This window comes from Papilio machaon, chromosome 21 (genome assembly GCF_912999745.1).
Source record: "Papilio machaon chromosome 21, ilPapMach1.1, whole genome shotgun sequence".
NCBI classification, from domain to species: domain Eukaryota; kingdom Metazoa; phylum Arthropoda; class Insecta; order Lepidoptera; family Papilionidae; genus Papilio; species Papilio machaon.
In genome coordinates this window covers 2,810,806-2,837,916 of record NC_060006.1, presented here as the reverse complement: position 1 = coordinate 2,837,916, position 27,111 = coordinate 2,810,806, and the positions used below count along the sequence as shown (strand labels likewise).

Sequence of the window (27,111 nt, the reverse complement as noted above, 5' to 3'; positions counted from 1 at the left end):
GGTAAAGCAGAACGTATTTTAATTAATGATTTAAAATTTAATTCGACTCTATTTCTGGTTACTATTTATTGATTATGCAAATTTTGTCTCGTCTTTTGTTACAAGAATGTTTTTTGTATCACTTCCTGCTATAAGGCAAAATACAGTACTGTTGCATCGAACATTAGTAAATTAACATGTACCAATGTTTTACCATTCATTTATCTCCCTACTAGCTGTCACCCGCGACTCTGTCTGCGACTTGTCCGCGAAGAATTAAACAAATAAAATAAATAGACTACGTGTTCTTCCAGCCGTGTTCTACATCTCTGCCAAATTTCATTAAAATCCGTTGAGTCGTGCCAGAGATACCTTTAAACAAACATCCATCCATCCAAACATTCACATTTATAATATTAGTAACATTTGAGTGGGAGATATACAAATTTTTCAATAATGAAAATATTTGTTGACATTTATACTGGCTGAGTATAATAAAATGGACAATTTATGCGCGGATTATTCTTATTGTATCTTTTTAGTGGACTCAAGTATGACAGAAAATAGGTCATGAAATAATTAAAAAACATATATTTTTTGACATACACATCGAATGCTACTAACCTTGGTTTTCTGAGGCCAAAATTTCCATTTAAAACATATCGTTGTCTCTGTTTTGTCGACGATACTGACGGGGATGGCAATATGTTTTATACAGAGATTTCGGTCTTAGAAACCCACAGTAATATCTTACAAGTAAGAGAAAATTGTAGTGGCATGGAATGTGTTATATATGCTAGGTGAAGAATAATAAAACTAATATATTCAAATAGTATCAATAATATTTGGAAATTACGCTAGAATCCAAAACTTAAAAATATAATATAAAAAATAAAGACATAGTATTAGTCCCTTTAGACAAGGTTCCGAAGATACTGGCAACGTTCCTCCTTTGAATAGCTAGACTGATTCTTTGTCCGAGGTAGCTGCCAGCTCTTCAGTCTACGCTAGGTTAAATTACAGATTCCAGAACCTATGTTTAGGATGCTAACATCCTAAACCTAAGTAGATTGGCACTAATTGATCTAGCTAGACATATCCTGATAATGTCATATGACTTATCTCAATTAGTATCACGAATTGAATAAGAATTAAAAAGTGACTCAAACACACCAGTTGGCATTGGACATTTTTTTCTTCATGTCTACGTTAAAGGTGGTAACACCTTGGCACTCATTACCTATATCTTTAAAAAAAAGTAGTGCAATATTTACGCAGTTATGGACACAGAACATCAAGAAATGCCTTATACTAGAAATTATCTCAATGCTTATAACTACTTTATGAATATGAAGTAAGTCTATATAAGGGATAACCCAGTTCATATTCCTATAAAGCTAAGATTCAGTTTGTGTAATTTTTCGGCCACGATTCTAAATGGCCAGATTTCAGAAGTTGTAAAAAAATTAAAAACATAAGATAGACAATTGGCTAAATTAAATAAACTTTTGTTCTTATAACTTAGGTCGCGACGCTGTTCCGCATACTGGCCGAATTCTTTTGTAACAATGCAATACCCAAAAATAGTGTCGCAGTGTAATGTGAGTAACCAACGTTTATGTAGATATTATTATCAGACCTGTGTGATTTGTTGTTAAAAATAGATATTTGTAAAAGATAACAATACTATTTTAATATTTTTATACAGGTAAAAATAAATGGTCTACGATGTTATTTACCTTTAATTAGAATACATATTTTCAAAATGTTTGTATGAAATTTGTAATTACATAATTTTATTTTTATGCTGTTAGCGTGTCTCAATAAATAAATTGATAGCTACTCCGAATAAGGGCAAATGTGCAAATTGACAACTTTTCAGGAGAGGCTCTAAAATTTTCAACCAAATAGGCCGCATACACCCTTTTACTTCAGCAAAAAAATAACATTTACACATGTAAATGTGTATTTTGTTTATTGCATTTTGTTAACTAAACTAAGAGATAGCTTTTAACACAAAGAAGTAAAAATCATAAATTTGTTACTTTGGTCCTTATACAAAGGACCCATCGAAGTAACTCAATGGTAAAAAGTCGAGTTTGCCCTCTCCCTTGTCACATGAGATAAAATTTTCGAATCATCAGAAAGCAAATAGTTTGTGGAAAAATAAAATAATAGTTACTAAAGCGTATAGGCCCCGGTATCCCTTTCATTTATTATGTTATTGTCAATTGTTTCATCGAAAACTCTCGGTAATATAAAACCTATCGAATCTAAAGTTCCATTTAAAGTTATTGATCGTTATGTCACCTTTGTCACTATGTTTTTAATCATGCGTTTAAAGAACCGTGACCCTTGCCACTGTCACCGAACAAGGAAATACATGTAGTGATTTAAATACAATACGCGTACAGACAATATCGTGCCGAATTACATCGAAATGTTTCGCCGAAAAGTTGACGGACGTCGAAACTAGAGCGTGCGCACTTACACAATACTTGTGAAAAAGGCGGTTGATTTTTGTTATAGACCAATTTTACATATGAAGTAGTTAACATTTCTACAAAAACTATGTCTAATTAACTGGCATTATTATACTTTCTAAATGGTCACTAAAGATACATTTAGAACAAGAAACTGCACTAAGGGACTGATAAAGTCATTTGGTATAGCAGTTAGACATACAGAAAAAAAAACAAATGCTTAGTACTTGACTGAAGTAAAAAGCAAGTTAGAAACCTAAGCCTATTTACTTAGTGTTTTACAAATTACTTAATTATTCAAAACCTATACATTTTTGTAAACAGAAGATTTTACGCCATAAAAATCAAGAATGCGTAAAAATACTTAAAACAGTAAGTCATTTTTTTTCGTAACAAATTAATGCGAGTAGAAATCTTTACAGCTCTTTATCAGATTTTGGTAACGCGGTAAAAGCGTCTATTTTGCATTTATCAAGCCATCTAAATAAAATTAATTATGTTTTAATTAAGGTTAAAGTCGCCGTATAAATTATGTCTAGTCATTGTAGCAAAACCTCTTTACGCGATTTCGGATTTTTTTACTACCATTACGAAACTCATTTCGAAATTCTATTTCTTCAACGTTATATCTTGAAAATGTATTGTTTTCTGGTATTATTCCCAGTATGGAGCCTAAAACATGGGAAAAATAATATGAGGAAAGTTTTCACATTCGAATTTTGAAGCTTCTGATTAATTTGAGTATCATCAATACCAAAGGTGGGCATTAACTCGTTAATCCGTTAATCGTTAATTAACGAAGTTAACATTTTCCTTAACGGATTAACTTTTAAGTTAAATTCAAAAAGTGTTAACGCTCTTGTTAACTTTCGTTAAATTCTACTTCCGTTAATTTAGTCCGTTAATTGTTACAATAGACACTTATTGACGTGTTGTCATTTTATTTAAATTATGCATCAGGCTACATTCGTAAGTTCGGCTATGTTCGGCGACCGTCGGCGAGTCGAATGGTGAACGAGAACGAGAGAGAACGAGAACGAGCGAGTGTGATGCATGTTATACAATACACCGAGCGGCCGGGATAGACGTGATCAAAAGAGTACCACAGAATCCTTGTTAGAAAATAGTGACGATTTAAACAAACTTACCTCTATCAAATATTGCGAAGTTTAGGCGCTAGACACCTTCAAAGTTTATTAATTATTTCACATTTATACAAATATCTCGAAAAGTCTTTATTACATTTTATTCACATTAAAACTGGTTTTCATTTATTTAACATCACTTTTTTTAGAACAAGACTTTGTTATAAAATCAACATAAGGTTCGAAAACACTTTACTCTTAATACAATAATTGTTATACGTGAGAGAGACGCAAAATCTATTAAAAAAGATAAACTCTACGTTGAATAGCAATCAAAATAATCGAGTGTGCATTACTCTTCAACGTCGTACCTAAAATGCAACTAAACTTTGTTGCGGACAAAAATGTTTATTTTAATGTTGGAGTTTAAAGACATCAAAAAATATAAAAAAAAATAGTTTATGGTGAAAAAGCGTACAAATAGGATTTTTTTGTCATTGCGTAGATAAGAAACAAACAATGAAAAATAAATTTAAAAATTCGAAAGACGAAATGTGCACGCAATAAACATTCCTCAAAAACAAAAGGGATTTAGGTGTTTATTACCGTCGTTTGTTTTTTTGGGGCTTCTTCATAGTCAACGAAAAATAATTTTAACAATAACAAAAATATGAACAAAGGATGAAATGGACAGCCGCACAGAGAATGCGATAACGAACTCGATGGATTTATGGCCCCAACCCTTCTAATTGTCGGGGATGCACGTGCGCTGCGCAAAGACAATAGCGAAGATAATTTGTTTGTTTACAAAACAAAGTATACGACAAAACGAGAAAGAATGAGGAAAAAGATAAAATAATTATGTTAGTGAAATAATGTTAAACTGTGTTATACTGAAATTAATATATGAAATGTCGCCACAAGTGACTTTTACAAAAAGACATCGGTTTTTTTACGTATATCAAAAGTTTATTTTAAAATTAATCGAATGTCGTTGAAAATAATTCAAAACATATTCTTACTAATTAACTATAACGATTTTATAGGTGATAAGAAAGAGTGAAGACATCACCCGCGATCGGTTGTTTTCGTTATGTCGTGTAACTTATGCGAACATTAGATGATAGAAGTTATCGAAGGCATCTCAGTTGTATAGTTTGATGCGTTGAGATGTATCACTGGATTGGTTATATAGTTTATTTATCAATGTTATAATAAGTTTCCTCTGATGTTAGAAGTTTTATTTAATAAATCTATATTAATAAATAAAAAGTACGTAAAAAATGATAAGTCTGTTCGTGGGTCCTTAGCTAAAATAAAATAAAAAAATATTACCAAATTATACATAAAATTAAATGTTCAGTTGTTGGAGTATGAGCAAATGAATATCCGGGTGCAAATAGTAACAGATAAATGTAAATACTGCACAAAAGTTTTGATTGTTTTCTTTTGAATATTATCACATGTCTTACTGTTTAATAGAAAATTTGTGTTGTCTAAATTTAGTTAGCTCTCTAATTCCGTGACGTCGGATTGTCAATAAAAAAATTGACTGAAAAAGTCAATTGTCCATCATTGTCAGTGTAGTATATGTGTGTAACTAGTGCATGCTATGTCATTATTATGTTACAGGCATTAGTACATCGCTCCTATTGTCTAAATTTTATTTTAGTATATTATATAACTAAACTATAGATAGGATTAGCGATCGCCCGAGATTTCGTAAGCGCAGTAAAAAAATAGCCTAAGTTCTATTGAAAGTCTCGACAAAATCGGTCCATACGATTTGGAGAATATTCATATGGCCATTTCCCGCTTGCGCCTTATACTCATAAACAAAAATTAACTTTAACTGTTAACTTTAACTTGCGTTAAATTTTCGTAAATTAAACGCTTTAACGATTAACGAAGTTAAATTTTAATTTAACGAATTAACGATTAACGAAGTTAACTTTTTGATTAACTGTGCCCACCTATGATCAATACATACATAGTATAAAACAAAGTCGCTTTCGCTGTATGTCCGTATGTATGCTTAGATCTTTAAAACTACGCAACGGATTTTGACGCGGTTTTTTTTAATAGATAGAGTGATTCTTAAGGAAGGTTTGTATGTATAATAAATGCATAATATAGTAGAGAAACACTGATAAATTTAAAGTTTTCTAATGTGATGTCGTAAATAAGCACGTTTTTTTGCGCTTATATTGCAAACGCTGGCTGAACCCTACGAGATAGACCAAAATAATGTACTACAGTATTGTTCACCTTAAAAAGTTCAACAAAAAAGTCCGCGATGGTATATGTCTATCTCTTAGGGATAACCCAGCATAACCATTTTTATTCTTTTACGAAGTGATTTTAAACAATACAGCATTAATCCTTATCCATTATGCATCCTTATGCACAATACATTGTGCATTTATTCTGTAGTAGGTATATTTTGCATTGCACCCGTGCGAAGCCGGGGCGGGTCGCTAGTTACTTATAATATCAAAATCAGTCTCAAAAATTTTATAAAACTAGAGGCATTTGTTTTAAGAATTATATGTAGATTAATCAATCTTGATGAAATTTGGCACAGATGTAGAACATAGTCTGGAAGAAAACATAAGTTACTTATTAAGATTTCTTTAAACCCGCGCGGACGGGGTCGCAGGCGACAGCTAGATTTATGATAATATTCGGTAATATTTCAAAGGTCATGTCTCAATTTATGTGTCGTAAGTAACTTGAACTTGATGTAGAGTTAGCTTCGTGACACATTAGCCGCAGGCGCACCTTGATCAATCTATCAAGTCGCGTCAAGAATGACCAATCCCTTCACTAGACATTTGACGGAGAGAATTTTGTTGTCATTAGTTACACAAATTTTAACAACGTAGTTTGTTGAGTGTTCAAATTGTACTTGAAGAGCAGCCAGAAACAATTTACTTCTAACTGTACATAATGTTATATAACTTAAGTATATTAGGCATGTATACATAAATAAAAGCAACACGTTAAAATGCTAATCTGGGAAATACACAAATAAAATTTTATAAGAGAAATTTACAAAGATCTACATTTTATTTTACCAATTATTTGTATTAAATTTCCATTTCTATACTAAATTTGATGTCTATATAACTCAATCCATCATTGTTTTTGCGACGTTGAAATTATAAATTACAGTGATTTTTGTTACTATACCAATGTGTTAGTTTCTAATTGTAAGTATCTACTGTCAACACTTGTATAAAAACATATTGTTATCCCTTTCATTATCCTTGATAAAACAAAGAAAACTGTATGATACAAATACGACGGCAATGGAATTTCACGTTTTTCAGCCTTTGTTTGGTGTCTCTGTGTGCTGTTTGTTATCATTTTGAGTCTATGAAAGCTGTATATTAATATTAAATACATAAACAATGGAATGCTAATTAGAAAGATTTACTGCTTCTAGTGTCGTTAATCTGATTTAGAGCGGTATAAATCGTCGATCTGAACACGTTTGTTATACTTTATCAATGTAACAATTGTACTAAATAATAATCTATCTATAATAATTCATGGTTCTTTTCACCTGATGATAATATAGTAAGGGAACGATGTATTTAATTTTAAATCAACAGTATAAGATTTCAAAAATATCGGTGCAAAATGTATTATTTTTTATCGAAGTGACTAAGATGCTTTTAGTTGGCAGCAATTCGACCAATTGTTTACCATTATGTAGTCGAAATAAGTTGCTAGTTTAACAGTTGAATTACATCTTGAAAAAAAAAAACAACAGATACTGTCATCTTCTGTCAATTCCTAGTTCTGATGTCAAAGGCTGTAGTACTTTTGATGTTACTTTTAGATTAATTAAATGGTCAGAATTTTTGTGTGATGTTAAACCTAAAATGAGGCGCTTACACATAAAGGTCAAGAAGCACTTCATCATTAAAAGTGAAAAAATTTATTCCTTTTAAATTATTTATTAACAACTGAGTCACAGACTTCCATACTCGTATATTCAATCCATTTTGGATAATAACTTAAGAGGCTTTTAATCACTTTTGTACAGTCAACCGGAAAAACATCAATATTATTTTACTCCTATAATTGTTTGCTATCTTGATAAAAATTATTATCTTCATTATTCAAGGTTTTATAACTTCATGAATCACATCTCTTAATGCTTGATTAATGAGTACTTATTTGTAACTAATATTTTGGGAACTAAAATACATTTTTCATAATCTTCGGAAGCTATAGACCGTGTAGAAGTCCAGCGTAATTATACAAAAAGTAGTGCATTTAGTAGATAATGGAATAAGTATTATATTATAAGAAAAACAAAACTAAATCATTTATCGCCAATGTTTTCGCATATAAAAACTGGGCTCTGCTTTTTAAAGTTCAACGCCTCCGTTTTTGTTCAGTGAAACGTTTATTTTTTGTTTTTCTACGATTTCCGCATTGTCGGACAACATTCTTGTAATTTATTTATGTCATGCTGCTGTGGTTGCATTTATATATGTTTCTGATATGTTGCTGATTTGTTTAAAAAATTGATTAGGAAACAAAAGAAGCGCAAATAGGACCATTTAACTGATGTTCGATCATTTTCTTTTGAAGCTTTGTCTAAATTACTTAGTTTGAATTTTTGATCTTCTTGCTTTTTGGTATTTTTCGTAGGTTTACTTAAAGACCCACTCTAAGATAGACTGACGACGTTATCGTATAAAAATACCTTTTTAAACTTATAGTTATAACGACTCATAAAACAGAATTTATTTTTAGTTTGGACTTTGTTACATATCTGCTTTAAAGTTAGTTTTAAAGATAGAGTTTGTCTCTTCTTCTTATTTTTATAGTGCCATCTTCTTTCAAAGGTCCGCTATCATTAAGGCATCTTGCGCCCTTGACACCGCGGCTCTGAAAAGCGAACGTTTACTCTTTTATAAACACTTACGTAGGTTCTTAAACCAGGTTCGTCTTCGTCCTGCGCTTCGCTGCCCTTTGATCTTTCCTTGTAAGATGAGCTGCAGCAGTCCGTATTTTGTGTTCTGTTCATGTGGCCTAGATACTCTAGCTTTCTTTTCTTTATTGTATGTAACATTACTGTCTTTTTACTTCATTCTTTGAATTATAATAAATTTAATATAACAATAAACTATATTGTTTGTTGTTTTGAAAACCTTTTGTAATTCTATAGTTCATGTAATGTTGAATTATTTTCAGTTTTATATTAAAATAATAGTAAGTCTATTAAAAACTAAGTGTTTTGTATTAAAATAGTGAGGTTACAAAATGTAACTTGTCATTGACCCATTAATAGAACGGAAATTCTCTTAATAGCAATGACAATACATTGTATGTGCCGGTAAAAAATAACAACATTCATCAATCAGTTTAATAAATGCATATTTCTTTTTTCTATAAAAAGCAAAGTATTACATTGCTATTTTAATACACGATATGAACTGGAAACAACTTGAATTGTATGTAGAATTTCCCGGATTTGAAATATTATTGAGTTTTTTCAATTCACATGCGGAACAAGTAAGAAAGGTGTGCTAGGATTTCAGTAAATAGAAGTCGGTAGTTTCTGCCTATCTTTCTGGTTTACGGTCGTGATTGTAGAATTGTTCGTTGCTGGTTTCCTCCTTTATGTATATGAAATATGATGGAATTTAAAGTAAAATGTGAGCAGGAAGTAGAAATAAAACAATATTAATTTATATTAATATTGCATTTTATTAGGATAATATACAGATAAAAGTAAATACAAACTATGGCAAGAGTAAATCTCAATAAAGTTATGTCATCACAAAGCTCAGATCGTGATATATACAGCTTGAAATAAATTATGACATTACAAATAATAATTACAATGTAATATTTAATAATTCAAAAATAATTAACCTTATAATCTAACTTGCTTTTAAAGGAATACGTATTGTTTTACTTAAAAAAAAAGTATTTTAATAATTATAAAGTTATTTGTATACCTAATGTTTATACATAGTTACTTATTACATAAATAAAGCCGTATCACCGAAATCATATATATAACCAAAAATATCATACCATTTTACAACTTATTAGTCATAGCCTTGTATGTAAAGTATAAAAATAGGAATATTAAAAATAACCTATATTTTTAATGTACAGATTTATCATTAATCATTTATTAGGTGGAAAATCAAGCGTGGTATAGGCCGGTCTGGTCCGTGGAACCGGCGGTCTGCGAGGTCTCGGGTGAGTCTTTCCACCTTCGGCAACCGGTTTCAATGCTACCGCCTCCCCTTCTTCAGGCAAATACGGCGTTCTTGGGTTCAAAACTAACGCTTTATACGACGAATGTGAATCTGCAATACTTCTCCCATCCCCTTCGTCTCTTCGCGAAAGTTCAGAAAATGGGGACACCGATCTCTTCTCTATCCCGCTCGGTCCAGGAGTTTCTTCTTTAGGTTTCAACTCGTAAGCGTTCTCTTCTTTTCTTTTAGGTTCGTCTTTCTTGAACTTCGCTTGGCGTTCGATAATTTCAGCTGTAGTAAGGTCCGACCCTTGGACGTCGGTTTCTAGTGGTGGTGCTGATAGCCAAGGTCTCGAAGTATTATTACTGCACCACCTTTCTTCATTTTCGCTGGTGTCACCTAGAAGTCCGAGCTTTTCTAAATTTTGCAATAGTAAGTTTTCGCTAGAACTTGCCGCTCTCATTTCTGTTTTGGATTCCTCTGCTAGAAGCAACTCTGCTAAAGGCGGCGCGAGACCCAATCCAATATTCCTCTCATGATATACTTCCGAAATAGTCGGTGTAAGTTCTCCACTCATATGACGAACTTGGGCCATTGAATCTCTACTGCTTGAACCCATTTTACTTCGAGTGACTCTTTTGGAAGTCGAGGGCTGGTTCAATGCTTGATCAGGCTTTTCTTCCTCAGTTCTGCGAGGTTGAGCAGACGCTAGATCGTAAAATGCATCTAAATATCTCGTATGGGAGTGTTCGGGACGTCTGCGTAACACGGTATCGTGGCCGGAACTTTCCCAGTCCGAGTCGTCAGTTGATGGAGGTCGTCTAGTGTAAAGAGTTCTGATCTTAGTCTGGTGAGCCAGGGCAAGAGATACGTCTCGTTGTGGCGCTGTCGATGTGGAGGGAGGAGCAGCGGGTGGTGACGGTGTAAATGCGGCGTCGCTCTCCCCGCGGTATCTGGGTGGAGGCGGCGCAGGGGGCGGGGCAGTTCTACCGTCAGGTTCCCCGCGACCTACTTCAGTATTGGACGTGGAGCCTCGAACGTACATAGTGAAAGCACCACCGCAAGATCCCAATGGTAGGGGAGGCGGTGGAACTGAAGATACGCTTTCTTCTGCAAGAAAACAACATATTTTATTTCTATGCAAAATAAGTATAAGTAAAAAGAGGAGACTCTAAAATATTTTTGTGTGCAATATTGTTACTAAGATAAGAACTTACGTCTATGTTGTCGGGGCGGTGGTTCACCGTCGGAGTGGGGCTCTAGGTCACCGTCGTCAATAGAAGCCAAAGATTCCACGCTCGAGCTTGACTCCAAACTAAGACTTCGTGGAGCTTCTTGGGTATCTGATTGCATAAAGAAAATTAAATCAAATTTATTTTATGTAATTTATGTTAATTATAAAGTGTATATTAGTAAATCATTTAAAGATCTCATACCAAAGAGAGCCAACAAAGCTTGCAGCACGAATTGTATGTGCCTTCTATTGGCCGTTTTGCCCGTGCGGAGAGTCACTTCGTCTTGTCCTACTTCTGCAAGATCGAAGCCTAACGATGCTAATAATTCGTGGCAGCCGTTTACTCGCCACAGTCTATAAAAAAGGTATTAATAATATAATGAAATAGAAAACGAAGAAGAACAGTTCATTAACAACCGGCTATTTAAAATACAAACCTGACGTTGACGGCCACTTCGATGGTGTCACCTTCGGAGTTCTTGACGGAGAACTGAGATATGACGGAGCGAATGACACCGATGATCTCATCTGCCACATCGCCGTTAGAAATCAATTTCGAAAGTGCCTGCAGTGTAGTGGGTGTTAAACCTGAAAATTTATACAATTAGGAAAAATATTGACAATTCTTTTAGTTGTATGTAATTGTACCAATATTGTCCTCGTTGGATAGTAAGGGTATAAAAATAATAAATATCATACCAAGTAAAGCTTGCAAGCTGGCAGAACATTGAGTCAGTCTTTCTTCGGGATCACTTTGAGGGAAGAATACGCTTGACGGTATGCCGTTGGCCGCTGGTTCAAACCTAGTAAAATAAATATACCTATCTAAGCCAAATATAGACCTATTAGAAGTGGTAAAACCACAACAACATAACTCACGCCTGTAACCGACAGGTGTAGGCAGAGACCATTTTACAATGTATCTATTACACATCTTTATCATCTATTCTCCTTGACGGTTATATTAATCTGGATTGATACAGGTATCGTAGGTATAGAACGAGAATCTGTTTTTATTTTTATTTCTTAGCTCTTTATCATAGTCTTAATAAATGTGTACCTGAAGCCAACGCTCATAAGCAGTTCCCGCCAGCCGGCGGCGGCGCCCGCTTTGTTCTCTATGCTCTTCTGTGTCGTGTACATCGCATTCTTCTGCCCCCGCACTATCCGCTGCAGAGACTTCTCTACCAAGTGCAGGCACACGCGGAGTGCGTCCCTAGAATAATACAATTATGTAACGCATTCTATTGGTAAATATCAACTTTATACATTGACGCTCTTTAAGTATCCGGAATTTTCCTATGAGAGCCATAGGTATCGTAGGGTACACTTTTTAATAATGTATAGTTATAATTACCGGCACTTGTCCGGGGCGGCGAGCAGCTCGCAGAGCGCCTGTCCCATCAGCGCGACCTTGTTGCTGAGGCGCACGTTGGCGCCGAGCAGCGCCAGCCCCGCCCAGTGCGCCGGGTGCGCGAAGTGCTTCGTGTGCCGCACCGTCTGCATCGCGTCGCCTAACGCTCTGCACAAAAATGAACTCCGTACATAACTTAACTCTGCACATAACTTTTGTTCCTATAGCATTACTGGTGATACGGCTCGGCGTCCCATGTTTTGTAAAGCAAAATGCAGATGCATTTCCTTCTTTTTTTCATAGCTTCGATCTTAGATAAACTGTATGAACCTCATTTTGGAGCATCACTCACTTGGCAACACGACTGCCTTGCAGCAGTGCGGAATACAATGCTCGGTATAAAATCTTTGTGGCGGTGTCCTGCGGTGCGGGCCACAGCGCCAGCAGCACGGCGTGAGCGCCCGCCGCCAGCAGCGCGCGACACAGCCGCGACACACCCGCGCCTAGACCCGACACTGCCGCCACTGCGTCCGTGCTCTCCTCACCCTCTTGTAGTGACGCGCTGGACGGCGCGCACGATATCACCACCTGTGTGACAAAGGCGAATTTTTGATTATGAATTAATTTAATATTCTTAGAAATTAACATCTGGCGAGAGGAATATCAGAAGAGCTAAAAATATTTGGGAAAGATAAAGGATTCTCGTTTTCGTATACGTCACTAATGAGCGTGTCGGATTAGTTATATTCGTTTTGATTGGTAAGTAACTAACCAATCGTGCTGTTATTTTCATGTTCATGATTTCTGAGGCGGTCAGCATGAACTCTGATGCTGGTGGCAATTCTTCATTGCTGGGCGGCAACTCAGTATCTAAAAAAAAATTTAAAATTTATTTATATTGTTTCATTAACTCACTACTTATACAATTTATTTATGTAGCAATAGATAGACACGTACTTTCTTCTTCATTTTCTGTTGATGTATCGGCCGCTCCACTTCCCACACTCGTATTCAAAAGACGTTTCGCTTGAGAGTCAACCTGTAGAAAATAATTAAAAATAAGTTTTATGTCTTTGGATTTCTCGTGGATATGGATATGACTTATACTCACAACTTCGCCAGGACTGAGTATGATGGCGGGCGTCTTCCAGCAGACATGTGTAGCGAAGTGTACACACTCCGCCTGTGACAGTTGAGCTAGTACTGCCTCTTTAGAAGCCTGTCGGATAAAGAAAATAGATTTATTACTTATTTCTTTTTATTGTACTCAAATAGTCTTTATTTGCAAGTGGCACTGCAGATATACGGTGAATGTTTATAATTTTACTTTGTTCCTAATATAGTTTTACTTAATATGCAAATGTCTGTTATTACTTCGTCCACTGGAATATAGAGGTTATAGCATGTGGAAATTAGCAAATGGAACTCAATATAAGCAAACGCTTGTGACCTGGTAGTCAGTGAGCGGTGTGACGCGCAGCATGTCGGCGACCAGCTCTGCCTCCTTGAGCTGCGCGTGCGCCGCCGGCCAGCGCGAGCCACACACGCGCGCCCCGCCTACCACCAGGCAGCGCATGCCCGTCTCCGCATTGTTGCCTGAGGATGCACCTGTTCAGATAAAATATTTATACTTGAGTTTAAAAGCAGTACAGTATTTAAATTCGGTTTGACAACAGTCGTTGGAAATGGGATATGTAGGTAGATCTTCGATATCCAAAGGCGTTCGTGTTTTAGCTACATGAAATGTGCTGGACTATGTTTTCTTCCGTAAATCACATAGTACATAGACATAGTAACTTAAGGCTGATTCGCTGAATTCAAATATTGTGTCGTTGTGTTGGACTTACCATGTTCTCGTTCGAGCCTGGCGCGCGCGTGCCTGGGCTGCCGGAGCGGGCGCAGCGCGGGCGCGGCGAGCAGGGCGTAGCGCTCGCACAGCGGCTCCGCGTCGCCGGCGGGACGCAGCGCGCCCCACGGACACGCGTACAGCACGCCCTCCACACCCACCACCAGCTCGCGACGACCGCCGCAGCCGCGCCGACCGTGCATCGCTGCAATAATGAACTTATTACAAACCGTAATAATTAGATGATCGAAATTGACTAACTGTAATAGAATTGGAGTAAGTCATTTTGCTCATTATTAGTACGGTATTAGCGTTCGTACATAAATAGCGGAAATTCCACCTAATCTCGCTCGATAGGTTTCGAAGAAGCAGGTTTTCTTGGTCAAATTAGAATTACAGTTTTCGTTAGTAAAACCCATTGGCAGTTTTATATTTAAATAGCAAGCTGAATAACAAATACAGACTTATCAATTTATCCCAACTACAATTTAAGATCAACAAACCATGATTGTTATTGCAGGATGCCGGCAGAAGGTCCTCGAAGGGCGCGATCAACATCTGGTATAGCATGTTGAGGCAGGGCGGGCCTTGCCACGCCGCTTGTTTCTTACGAGGACCGTGTGCGCTTGATCTGTTGAACAATGCCTATTGTACTATAAATAAGTCTCTCTTTTTTAAATCTCTTAATTTAATCCAGTAAACAAACTTTATTTCATGAAGATGATCCATTTCTCAATATTAGTTCATACCTCGTAGATCCCTGTAGACTGGCCACGGAACCGGCGACTGAGCCCCCGACTGAGCCCACACTGAACAAGGAACTCAGAGAGTAGTTTGAAGAGTTTAATAAGTGATTGCGTGACACCTGCAAACAAAATCATTTAAGCACCGCATCGTTTATAATGTAATGGTAATTTATAGATTTTCGTAAAATAATGCAGTATACCATTCTAGCAAGTCCCGCGTTAGGTCTCTCGTCGGGCTCCCATTGATCCTCTTCATTCCTGCGCTCAGCAGTCTTGAGCCAGGCTGACCATTCGCTGATATATCGCTCCAGTTTGCCTAATGAACCTTACAAAAATTATGGTCAATTAAAATCTAACTTTAACGATTTTTGTTAAAACACCGTCTATAGTTTGCTATAAGTATTCTAAAGTGTTGTCTTATACTTTGTGGTTTTCTTGTATTTAGACTCACCTGCGCTGGGCTGCAGGTCATCAGGGCTGATATCAGGCAGGCTGTTATCGCTGTCTTCGTTCTGGTCTAAAAGTGACACTTGATGGAATCGAAGGATACCTACAAATAAATAAAAAATAATATCAAAGTCTAGACGGAAGAAAAATATGCACTTTTAGTTATAAATTTTAAAATGTACAATAAATTACCCTTATGCGGCTGCAGCAGCCACGCATACAGTTTCCCAGCAGCAAGGCTGTAGTATAGCACGGGCGCTTTCTGTTTGTTCACCACCTCCAGGATCTGCTCCACGTTGCTTGGACTCCACAGCTCTGGTCTCTCTTTGTTGGCCTCTTCTGGCATATTTCTGTGTAACAAACACGAAACCTTAAAGTACTGAGAATAGGAAGAAGAATCTAAATATTTCGGTTCAGGCTTGAATTTGGAAATAATTACAGAAATATACAAGAGGGTTTGAGAGGAAAGGACTTCTGTAAGAAGATGGTGAGGTATTAAAAGGAATTATTGCTTTGTCTGTATTTGTTTTGTTTGTGTAGTATGTTGTATTCTATCCTCCTTAATAATGTTACCTTTGTGCAGTGTGCAGTTCGAGGTTGGCCTGGTTGAGCGTGCCGGGCTGCTTCTCGGCCAGTACATCCAGCGAGCGGCAGCGGCCGCGCTCCGCCACCACAAGCGCCTCGGGGTGACGGCCCAACTCTGTAAATAGTATAATATTACAATATTAACACAAAAGCCTTCAAATTAAGTAACACTGAAATAAAAAAATAAGTGAAATAAAAAAATAAAAGAGAAGCGTATTTGTTGAGTGTAGAGACTAACCGACAAGCACTCGCTGCAGCGCGTGGTGGGTGGAGGTGTAGAGCGGCGCGGCGGTCCTGTCGCGGTGACGAGAGCCGGCCTCCAGCCCCGCCAGCGCGGCCGCCAGCTGCTCGCGCGCCTCCTCCAGCTCGCCCGACGCCCACAGCGCGAACCCCAGGCGGTGACGGACTTTCGCCTGATAATTGAAATCATTTAACTGACAATTCTGCTTTTATTGTATCCGAAGTTTGTAAGTGGTTTTATAATCGTTATACAGATTAAGTAAACAATCTAAAGATTATGTGTTATATTTAACCTCTTCATCAGCATCAGATAATCCTTCCGTAGCTGCTAATGCTTGTCTCAAGTATGACACGGCACTGCCACACGCGCCCATCGCCAAATGAGATCTCCCTAAATCGGCTAACGCGTTTGCACGTCCTCTTGTATCTCCTATTCAAATGGTTAAATTTGATTAGATAAATTACAGATTGTAGAATAATAGATAAGTTTGTAGGTGATGCAATAATATTATTGTGATTTTTTTGTAAGGTTCCTTACCAGCGGCTGTGGCGTGACGCAAGCGAGATTCGTGCCACCTCGCGGCTTCTGCATGTGCGCCCAGAGATGCATGTGCAGTACCCAGACCGCCGCAAGCCCGGGCCTATAAACACAGATATTAATTAAAATAAATACCAATAGTAATTATTTTAAAATAACGATGGATAACGAAACATAAAGTTTGGATTCGGCACTTATTCGTTCGAAAACTACAATAGTACGGACTAAAGATTACTTGGAATGGACTTTTATAAAGTCTTCATCAGGAAAAAAAGTTTATAGAGACTGGAAAGTAATTTGAAGTATAAGAGCAAATCAGTCAGGTAACAATTAACCTGTAAATGCGTGAGACCGAGGCGGTGCGCGAGTTCGAGCTCTGCGCGGTGATGGCGCACGGCGGCCGCGTGCTCGCCGCGCGCTTGCTGCGCCACGCCTAGAGCGTGCCACGCCTCCGCCTCCATTATCTGGTTGTTCAGCTCCCTGCGTACATTGTTTATTGAAGCCCACGTCCTTCTTTATTAACAACGATTACAAACATTTCTGTGTACCATCGTATTACGTATTGGTTTTGGAGAAGGTATCACAGCTACGCTGTAAGGATTTTTTAGGTACAGGTTTGTTGTATTTTTATGCACAGCTAATCGGTTCGGTAACTGTTACAGCACCATCATAGTACAGTCGTAAGTTGTATTAGCTTGGAAATGTCTTTAAACATAGATATTGTAAATACCGGAAAAGCTGTATACTGACTTGGCGATGTTCTTCTGGTGCTCGAGGCAGGAGAGGGCCTGGTCGAGGTTGCCGAGCGCGATGTGCAGCGCGCCCAGCTCGCCGTACGCCTGCGCTTTGGCGTCGGGCGCGCCTAGCTCGTGCGCCACCACCAGCCGTTTCTCCAGACATACTAGTGCTTGCTGCAAGTTGCCCACTGATCTGAAACGTATACAAATAAATGAATTTCGTATTTACATTATCACGAGGCTCGGTCTGACCGCACTTCAGTTCTTTAAACTCCACACATGTAAACACCGTTGACTTACTTATGACTGAGGCCCAGTCCGCGGTAGGCGCGCTCCTGTTCCCTGGCGTTGTCCAGCTTGAGGGCGGCGGCGAGGTGCTGCTCGTGGTACTTGAGGGCCTCGTCAGGGTCAGCCAGCGCGTCGTAGCAGTCGCCCAGCGAGCCCAGCGCGCGAGCCTTGTCTACTTGGCATGTCGGACTGTTCACGCGCTCGAGGATTGCCAGTTGCTGAACGATTAGACTTATTTTAAAATGTAAATATTTTCTTTTCAAAAAGAAATGCTATTAAATACTGGTGTTTTAAATAAATCCAGTCCTAGTTGCCTAACCGAAATAATAAATAACGTTTTTACATAGCAATCAACATCAAAACTCTTTGGTTACTAGATATCAGGCCATGTCTTAGATACCAGATATCCAAAACATGAGTGCTTCGAGTGCATGAGTAGTTTATACTGGAAACAGATAAACCTTGTAATAGGTCTACTATATGTAACATTATTGAGCTAAGTTTTAAATAATAATATTAACCTGTTCTAAATAACCGATAGCATCTTCGTAATGTCCCATGTTGAGTTTAGCGATGCCGAGGTTGCCGTACGCCTGCGCTTCTAGAGCGCAGTCTTGTAGCTCTTGTGCTCGCTCCAGTTGCTCCTGTATATTTTCAAAATATTATTTACCAAGCCAACATATTTTACCGCAAGTGTATTAAAGATCGAATTTTACAACATGCTACCTGAAACCGATTTAATACAATCATGTCAAATACTAAAACAACATATACATTTTGACTGCAACTCTATTCAGTTATGTAGTTTCAAACAATTTATCTTATGACTACGGTGTAAGTTCGCAAGCTTAGCCCGCCACACGCAGTGCTTCTAGGTGAAGTTACATACATCAGTGTGTACTGACCCTATAGCACCTGGCGGCGTGTGAGTAGTGTCCGAGCGCCATGTGTACGGCGCCGAGGTGTGAGTGCGCGCGCGCCTCGCCCGCCGCGTCGCCCGCCTCCTGGCGCAGCGTCAGCTCCTGAACATAAAAAACAGTGAATTTCAATTTTCATAGCACGTGTATACTAACGTTATAGTTGTCTCTGTTGTTTTTAAAGATAATGAGAGAGATCGCATTTAATATTTTAGTAGGAATTAAAATGTAAATTTGAATACTATCCTTGTAGTCTACCTATCTCATACGAAAGTTTAAAAGTCTTATTAAAGAGACTAGATGAACGTAGTACCTGAGTATGATGTCCTAGGGCTGCGTCCAGTCTTCTCTGCAGTCGTCGCGCGAGACCCAGAGCACCACACGCGGCTGCCTCCAATGATCGGTCACGAGCCTGGAACACAAGTTCATGTACTACCTGTCATACTCAGAGTTGCATGATTATCAAGGGAGTCCCTTGGTTAAGATTTTGTGCAACAAATTTACACTAAGTAAATTGACCCAGGCTTCAATTAGGAAGATAATAGATAATCAATATTATATACATTATTTATCAGGCTAAAAGAAATTTTGAATTTCATAGTTTACAGATCAAAAAAAAAAACTTTAATTATTACAGAACTATCAAAAATATTCTCACCTCTCTAGCGAATCTTAACTGCCGTTGATACATCTTCACCGCTTCTTCGACATCCCCCATCTTTATCAGCACATCGCCAATATTTCCCAGCGCTCTGAACTTGCCTTGCAGATGCTGGGTCATGTGGGCTATCGCCAAGAAATATTTCTGGCACTCTAACGCCGTCTCCAAGTTGCCCAGTGCCAAATGTGCCAGACCAAGGTTGCAGTACGCTCTGCCCATGTTCATTTTGTCTTGTAAATCTTTAGCAAGTGATAGATCTTGATCGTAGTACCTATGGGAAAAAGGGAAAAAATTTAACTATGTTCTATTAAAATTTTGTTTGGAAATTTAGGAAAAAAAATTGAATACATGAATCAATGACGTGACTCAAGGTGCCAAAGGCGTTTTTAAAAATACTCATGAACTAAAAACAAAATAAACTGAAACTTTTTGAGCAGCGAAAGACGCTAAATTATTCAACCACCACCATATTAGACAATATAATCTATATATATAAAAGAAAGTCGTGTTAGTTACACTATTTATAACTCAAGAACGGCTGAATCGAGTTATATATACTAGCTTTTACCCGCGACTCCGTCCGCGCGGAACAAAAATAGAAAACGGGGTAAAAATTATCCTATGTCCGTTTCCTGGTTCTAAGCTACCTGCCCACCAATTTTCAGTCAAATCGATTCAGCCGTTCTTGAGTTATAAATAGTGTAACTAACACGACTTTCTTTTATATATATAGATATATATAGTTCCTGACATTATTTGTAATACTTTGAGTCACTTAATGAACACTAAGTGACTGTTAACATTTATGTAAAACGTTAAAAAAAAGTGTAGCAGTTAGTTGGATGTAAATGATACGATAAATCAAACATGTTCTATGTTCCACCTACCTGACCGCCTCTCTATAATTGCCCAAGCAGTAATGCGCATATCCCAGGAAGTGGCAGGCCTTGGCCTCTGCGGTAACATCACCGAGCTCCTGTGAGAGCATAAGGTGCTGCTCATAGTATGGCACGGCTTGCGCAAACTCCCCGCGTGAGGATAGGCAGTTGCCCAGGTTGAGGAGGGCACACGCCTCGCCCGCCGCATCTTTCAACTCGCGAGCTATGCCTGTAGTTTTAATTAATTACTTTTATTAAGTATTAAGTAGTATTAAGTAAAATTCTCCAGGCGGCAATTTGTTTATTACCCTAATAAACAAATTGCCGCCTGGAGAATTTTGTCGGTAATAGTTCCAAACATTTCCCCAATAATCGTCAATAGTTAGTAAGCGTAACATATTTATTACTTCAAATTAGTTGTACAGAAACCTATTAAATTTTGAGACGTGAAGAGGTGGTATTTTCATTCTATGTTGTTATTTTCGGGCGTTTTGTATCATGCAATTTTCTTTATCTGTCCCTTAAACTCCATAATAAAATTTTGGTCTTTGGAATCAATATGTTAAAAATCTTACAATGTTATAAATAAAGTGGTTACTAGTTTTTATCGCTTAGCTATTTAGTAAGTCTATATTTAACAGCTTTCCTTACCTAAATGTGCTCGATAGTGGAACAGCGCCATGTCATGTGCGCCGAGGGCCTGATAGGCTACAGCCAGGTTGCCATGCGTAGACGCCTCAGAGCTGCGGTCGTGCACCTCCTTGGATATCGTTAGCTCCTGCTTATGGTACTTGATGGCCTGCTCGTAGAAACCCGCTGCGGAGTACGCGTTGCCTATGTTTCCGTACGCGCGACCCATCCCTGCTTTATCCTGTGAAAAAAAAATGTATGCTTAGTCACGGAGAGTCGTTTAAAAGGTTATTTAAGCGGTCTTTTACTGTAGATTGCTCTCACACAACTACACAGGGACTTTTTTAGTAACCAATTGATGGACTGGAGGAAAAGTAACTACTTTTGTTTGTGACCAAGAAACAAAGAGTAAAATAATGTGTAGAAGGTTATTGGTGTATATTTAAGTAAATAAATATAATCAACTAATGTTTACCTGCAATTGCCTTGCAATGGACAGATGCGCTTGGTGCAGTTTGAGGGCCGCGTCATGCTCCCCCAGCAATTGGTAAACGATGCCCAAGTTTGAACAAGCACGGCCTTCGCCAACCTATAAATACATACATAATTAAAAAATACGTAGTTTAGCAATCGGCGTTACTTATTTATGTATTTGATTTGCATGTAAAAAATTAAAATATAAAAAAAATAACCTTGTCTCTGGCTGCTAATGCAACATCCAGTTGCCTCTCGTGCCATTTCTTAGCCTGTGCATAATCACCGGCACATCTGTAAATAGAACAACAAGACATAGTATAAGACAAAAAATATATAATATATATGATGGCGTTGATGTGAAAATTAAAGCAGAAAAAAATTCCACGAGGAGTATCTACAAGGAGTATACGTTGCGCCACTATTATTTAAAAGGAATACAAGAACCGACTTGTGTTTGTATCAATTGAAAATTTACCTTGCTGCATGTCCTAATCCAGCGTACGCTCTAGCCTCAATGGCTCGATCGCCCAAATTCTGTGCTATTCGTAATACATTTTCATGGTAAGCGATTGCCTGAGAAAAATTACGTCTGTAGTGATACGATGATCCAAGATTTGAATATGCACGAGCTTCTTCCACCTGAAAACATATAAAAGAAAAGGAATAATATGATATCTAATACAAAAACATTTATTATACCTGTCTACTCCAATCGAAAGACGGTATAGTTTACTTTTATTATAGCAAGGGCAGTAAATAAATACATAGAACAAGGGATAAGATTCCAAGGAATAGACATTTTCTCTAATTGGCTCCATTTGCATAATGTGTATAGATTGGAGAGTTCGATTAAGAGTTACAATTAAATCCCATGCTGAGGCAGATTAGACAAGAGCGGCTGACAACTGCAAGGCTGTAAAAGCTTATTGCGCTTTCTTCTTCAATGACTAGTTAAAGGTTAAACTACCGTTTATTTGGATGTAATTGCCATTTTTAATGAAAACTTTGAATGTTAGTCCCAATTACGCTAAACAATTAGCTAGCTTGTCTCAATTTAAGTAATTTTTACGTTAAACGTAAAGAAATTTAGCTGTAGTTATTCTGTATTTGTATAATTTTTTTCTACCTTCTATCCTCTATTCAAATTGCGATAGACGGTTCGATAGAATTATCTATTAATAAGTTTATTTCACACGTTCAGTACCACCGACATTCACCAAGTTAACTTGAGTCTAAAATAATAGTGGCTAACGTGTAACTAACCTGATCGCCGAGTCGCCTGGCTAATCTCAAGTGCTGTGTGTGACAATCAACAGCCGAGTCGAATTCCCCCATGGCCAGGTACACGGCGCCCACGTTGCCAATCTCCCTTGCTTCTTGCAGCCTGTCGCCCATTTGTTTCACCAGCTGTACACACTGCTTGTGACTGGCGAGCGCATTCGGGTAGTCACCGATCGCAGTGTAAACGTGCCCTAAAGATGTTAGAGCTGCCGCTGCGGCTTGTGTGTCCTGTAAGGAAATTATTCAATGGGTAAGTGGCTGTAAACTGACACTGCTGAAATTTTATCACAAAAGCATAGCGTTTTTTCTATTTTTCAGAGAGAATGAAAGATACAACACTATATTTTTATTAAAGTTGCAGTACAGAAAAACTTAGGTAAGAGAGGCTTATCCTCTCTGTGTACTTGTGTATTTCGTACACAAGTTTCCGAAATACAAAGATACGAATTTACAATACGTAGACTGTATAGATTTGGCGCGCCATCTTGTAAATGGCGGCGATTTTTTCAAAACGAATGGGTAGCGACAATAGAACAAAATGTCGACGATACGTACTGTGTACCTTTGTGAGATTGTATTGCGTAAGTCGCTTGGAGACTAAAATCGCTAAAAGAAAAATAGACTAAAGTCGGAGATTCATGTAGCCATGTGTACTAAGGGCTTTAATCGTCAAAGGACGTTTACAGTGCGCTCATCGAAAAAGCTCCTATTTATTGCTTCAAGAGATAACGCCCGGATTTGTGCTCAGACATCTTAAATAGGAACATAATTTATTTTTCCCCGTATCAATTTTATACCTGTCTAAATAGGGATTTGAGTGATAAAACTTATTCAGTTTATAGTAACGATTTGTGAGAGATTAGATATTGTAAGTGAACATTAATATTATGAATATCAAATTATATCTCCTTTTTCTATCATTATTATTTAGTAGGAAAATATAAGCGTGAAATTTGAATTACGTAGTTTTTAAAAGTTTTTCTACTCTGATATAGTCATAGCATCCTTAATATGCACTATTATATTAAAATAACAATAACCGATTTGGTTTTTAAATTTAAATTTCTTAACTAAATGTAACAACAATGAATTGAGACTATAATACCTTGATTATTTTACTTAAAATTACATTAAAACCTTACCTTAATACTATAAATCAGTCTAATGCTTTAAAATAAAAGATAAATAGAGAGCATCGTATCCCTTTTACTGAGGAAGTGGTTGACAAAAAACACAGCCTGACTAGTGGTGTTTATATGTCGAAATAGTCATGTTGATGCCCCTAAAATTTGGTTTGTAATACAAAAAAAAAATAAGTTCTCCAACAGTTCATATTTATACAAAATCATATATTGTACAATTTTCTTTGAATATTAAATTTAAAAATTTCAGTTTTAAGTATCGTTTAAAACAGTATCTTATGAAAATATGTTCTGTTTTATTCAATTATTTATTTTCATAAGTATAATTTAAGAAAAAAAAATCTTTTAGGAACAAACATTGTTTCTATGATTCAATCTATCATATCATATATTTCTATGTATGATTTCTAATTATGTATTTCTAAAAAGCACACAAATTAGAGAATCAATCTACATATTACGAATTTTAATTAACTCTTCGGTGTCTATAAAATCTCAATTCAATGTTAGAAACGTTCGAGCGATTTCAAATTACTAACGACCAGTATTGTCGATATTATCGTGAACTAAATGCCAGTAAAAGGGCCAGCACTAAAGTTCACTCGGCCACTACAATCTAGCTAATTAAGTATGTGCAACATGATGCGATAACGCTGTGATTTACATATACCTACGATCTACTTACGACCTTTTTCGTCTACCCAACTCACTGCCCGTTTCTCACTCTTTTATCTTTGACTATAGAGACACGGACTTGCCATAGAGCTGCCGTTGTACTAAATTCTTGAACTACGCGGGAGGTAAACATTGTTATCACACTTGTGCGTTTCATGTAAAAATTAAATGTTTTTACGAACGTACATTAAATCAAATATTTTCACTTTTACAGAAAACGAACACACAAGAAAAACTACGTATTAACATATTGTTTTTTTTTTTTGATAGAGATAAATGCGCTTGACTAGTCCTGTTCTTCAAAGTCAAAGGCTTTTATATACGACCCGGTGAAATGTCCTCAGATAAGATAATTGATATTGATGACATTTTAAAAATACAACTTACGTAAATAGAAAATGAATTTGGGTAATATAAAAAAAAATGATGTCGTTAATCCTTTTATTTTATCTAAGCTTTTTGCCTTTACTTTGGAAGGCATTGTCGTATTTATAAAGGTATACGTAGAATAAAAACTACGCTAGTAAAAATTTAAATATTGGTATCAAGATTTATTTTAATTACGATCGTATTTTATGTGTTTTAATAGATTTTTAGATTCACTGTAGTTATTAAAGAATTGCATAACAAAATTCACTGTCGACAAACTATATTAGTTTAAAAATAAAACTAAGGTTATATGGAAGTAAGCGTCATCGAAGAACGTTTTTAAATATCATTTTCTAATCGGGATGTAATATAAAGATAGGAGTTAATGACTAGTATTAGCTGTTTAAAAGCTGTCAGGACGCCGGCGATCATTAATAAACTTCGATAGTTGCGACTGGGTGGTACGAATATATTCAATTTAACGCCAACGTGGAATTCGCGATACATTATTATGCATTTTTATGATGCCTCCGTTTAGCAAGAATGTATATGCCATTTGAGAATGTTTTTACTCTTTTACTTCTGTTCAACATGCTATTAATTTATAAGGTAAAATGATATCGACTTTTATGGTAAACAAATTGGACTTGAGCGTGAGTTTTTGAGTTGTATTCAGCGGGGTGCGTATTTCTTTCTTAAATTATTACTAGTTGTGGTAACATGTAGATATTTTACTTATTATGTTACGCTTTGGTATTTTATTTCTCACGTTCAATAAAGTCTTGTTTGTTCTTGAAAAGTATTTTAATATTTAAATGAGATCCTATTTAAATAAAACTGGTACAGCTTGTTTTACATTGGCGAGTAATAATGACGAGAAAGAACACGTAATTTAGAAAATGTACTAGGTTAACGTTATTATAAGATATTCCGATGGATTGTCTGCCTTTGCGTTTTTAAATATGAAATTGCATACATTTTATTTATACAGGGTGACTGGTGAGACACTAACGATACTTCAGTATGGGCTATTTGGCTATCATATAAGATGAAAACAAATAACTTTGAAAATAAATATTAATTTACTGCTGAGTAAACACTACACGTTAAATGGTTTATAAGAAAATTTAAAAAAATATTAAGTACCTAATTTTATTACATAAACTTCACGAAAATCGAATACCGAGTTTAATATTGTTAGTATCTCACCAGTCATCCTGTAGAAGTATTCCACATTTATTTAGCAAAAACAATCCTTTTACGGTGACAAGCGTTACAAAATAACCTTAGCACCTGCCACAAATGGAATATTCTGGAATTATTCTAGTCGTGTACTAATGAAGTCGGGAGTCAGAACTACATGTTAGTGTCAAATAGTTCACGCTACATTATCAGGACATTGCATCTAGATGAATCAGCTTACGTCATTGGTTTTAAAATTCACTATTTTGAATAGGTTATGAAATTGATTGTACGAAAGTACTATAGTGGAATGGCGAATATTTGATAATCCGGAAATGAATACTGGTTGGTTACATATTCAAAATACGGATAAGAGAATTAAAAGCGACATTTGAAACTTAATGGTTATCTGTAGGTGTTTCCTATTTAATGTTATTCTAGGAGGTGATGGCATTAATTAATGATAAAACTATAGTCTATATTAGATGAGACATCTTGATATGAGACCTCAATACAGTAAGTAGTACACAAGACAAGCTAATTTATGATCTGTGACAGCGTAATTATGATTAATATTACCTTTCCAGCAACAGACTGGTTATACTGATCGTGTTAGATACATAGGTGACTGAATTGAATGTATAGGACACCGGTATCTATGTTTTTTATGCAAAGAAAGTTGTTGTAAAAATGCATTTTATGTGTTGCAAACTGTGTTGTTAAACATAACTTTTTTCATTGTAATTCTGTGGAGATTTTAAATAAAGTATATGGAAATTGTACCAATAAATTATGAAAAGTTAACGTTATTATATACTAGATGTTGTCCGGGACTCCGTCCGCGCGGTATGAAATAGAAACTTAATTAGTAGCCTATGTGTTCCTCCAAACTATGCTCTACATCTATGTAAAATTTTATCGAGATCCGTTGAGCCATTAAATTTTCGCATTTATATAAGTAAGAAGTAAGATAATGAGTAGCTATAGGCATAAAAGTGTGTAATGTTCATTTAAAAAATATCGTTTTTATTTAACAACGCATATTAATATTTGAACTTCTATAAAGTTTAAAAAGTTTTAGGTTATGTTTTGTAAATTAATATG

The 27,111-nt window shown here is 36.5% G+C and overlaps 1 protein-coding gene across 1 annotated transcript in view; it reads right to left on the bottom strand.

Moving 5' to 3' along the window:
* Positions 1-9,574: 9,574 nt before the first annotated feature.
* Positions 9,575-27,111, bottom strand: part of LOC106707375 (tetratricopeptide repeat protein 28) — a 52,685-nt gene continuing 35,148 nt past the window's right edge. The window contains exons 8-42 of the mRNA XM_045683085.1: positions 22,622-22,867; positions 21,834-21,997; positions 21,574-21,649; positions 21,357-21,470; positions 20,903-21,122; positions 20,261-20,480; positions 19,371-19,644; positions 19,026-19,124; positions 18,701-18,817; positions 18,317-18,439; positions 17,808-18,013; positions 17,521-17,700; positions 17,106-17,250; positions 16,771-16,873; positions 16,526-16,662; positions 16,231-16,405; positions 15,981-16,107; positions 15,600-15,757; positions 15,412-15,510; positions 15,161-15,285; positions 14,964-15,079; positions 14,718-14,845; positions 14,216-14,419; positions 13,819-13,976; positions 13,480-13,587; positions 13,326-13,407; positions 13,141-13,238; positions 12,721-12,956; positions 12,372-12,536; positions 12,075-12,230; positions 11,714-11,817; positions 11,452-11,602; positions 11,217-11,368; positions 10,998-11,123; positions 9,575-10,890 (exon numbers count right to left, since the gene is read on the bottom strand). Of these exons, the coding sequence (XP_045539041.1) occupies positions 9,707-10,890; positions 10,998-11,123; positions 11,217-11,368; positions 11,452-11,602; positions 11,714-11,817; positions 12,075-12,230; positions 12,372-12,536; positions 12,721-12,956; positions 13,141-13,238; positions 13,326-13,407; positions 13,480-13,587; positions 13,819-13,976; positions 14,216-14,419; positions 14,718-14,845; positions 14,964-15,079; positions 15,161-15,285; positions 15,412-15,510; positions 15,600-15,757; positions 15,981-16,107; positions 16,231-16,405; positions 16,526-16,662; positions 16,771-16,873; positions 17,106-17,250; positions 17,521-17,700; positions 17,808-18,013; positions 18,317-18,439; positions 18,701-18,817; positions 19,026-19,124; positions 19,371-19,644; positions 20,261-20,480; positions 20,903-21,122; positions 21,357-21,470; positions 21,574-21,649; positions 21,834-21,997; positions 22,622-22,867 (6,276 nt within the window). The 3' untranslated portion in view covers positions 9,575-9,706. The remainder of the gene's footprint in view (positions 10,891-10,997; positions 11,124-11,216; positions 11,369-11,451; positions 11,603-11,713; positions 11,818-12,074; positions 12,231-12,371; positions 12,537-12,720; positions 12,957-13,140; positions 13,239-13,325; positions 13,408-13,479; positions 13,588-13,818; positions 13,977-14,215; positions 14,420-14,717; positions 14,846-14,963; positions 15,080-15,160; positions 15,286-15,411; positions 15,511-15,599; positions 15,758-15,980; positions 16,108-16,230; positions 16,406-16,525; positions 16,663-16,770; positions 16,874-17,105; positions 17,251-17,520; positions 17,701-17,807; positions 18,014-18,316; positions 18,440-18,700; positions 18,818-19,025; positions 19,125-19,370; positions 19,645-20,260; positions 20,481-20,902; positions 21,123-21,356; positions 21,471-21,573; positions 21,650-21,833; positions 21,998-22,621; positions 22,868-27,111) is intronic.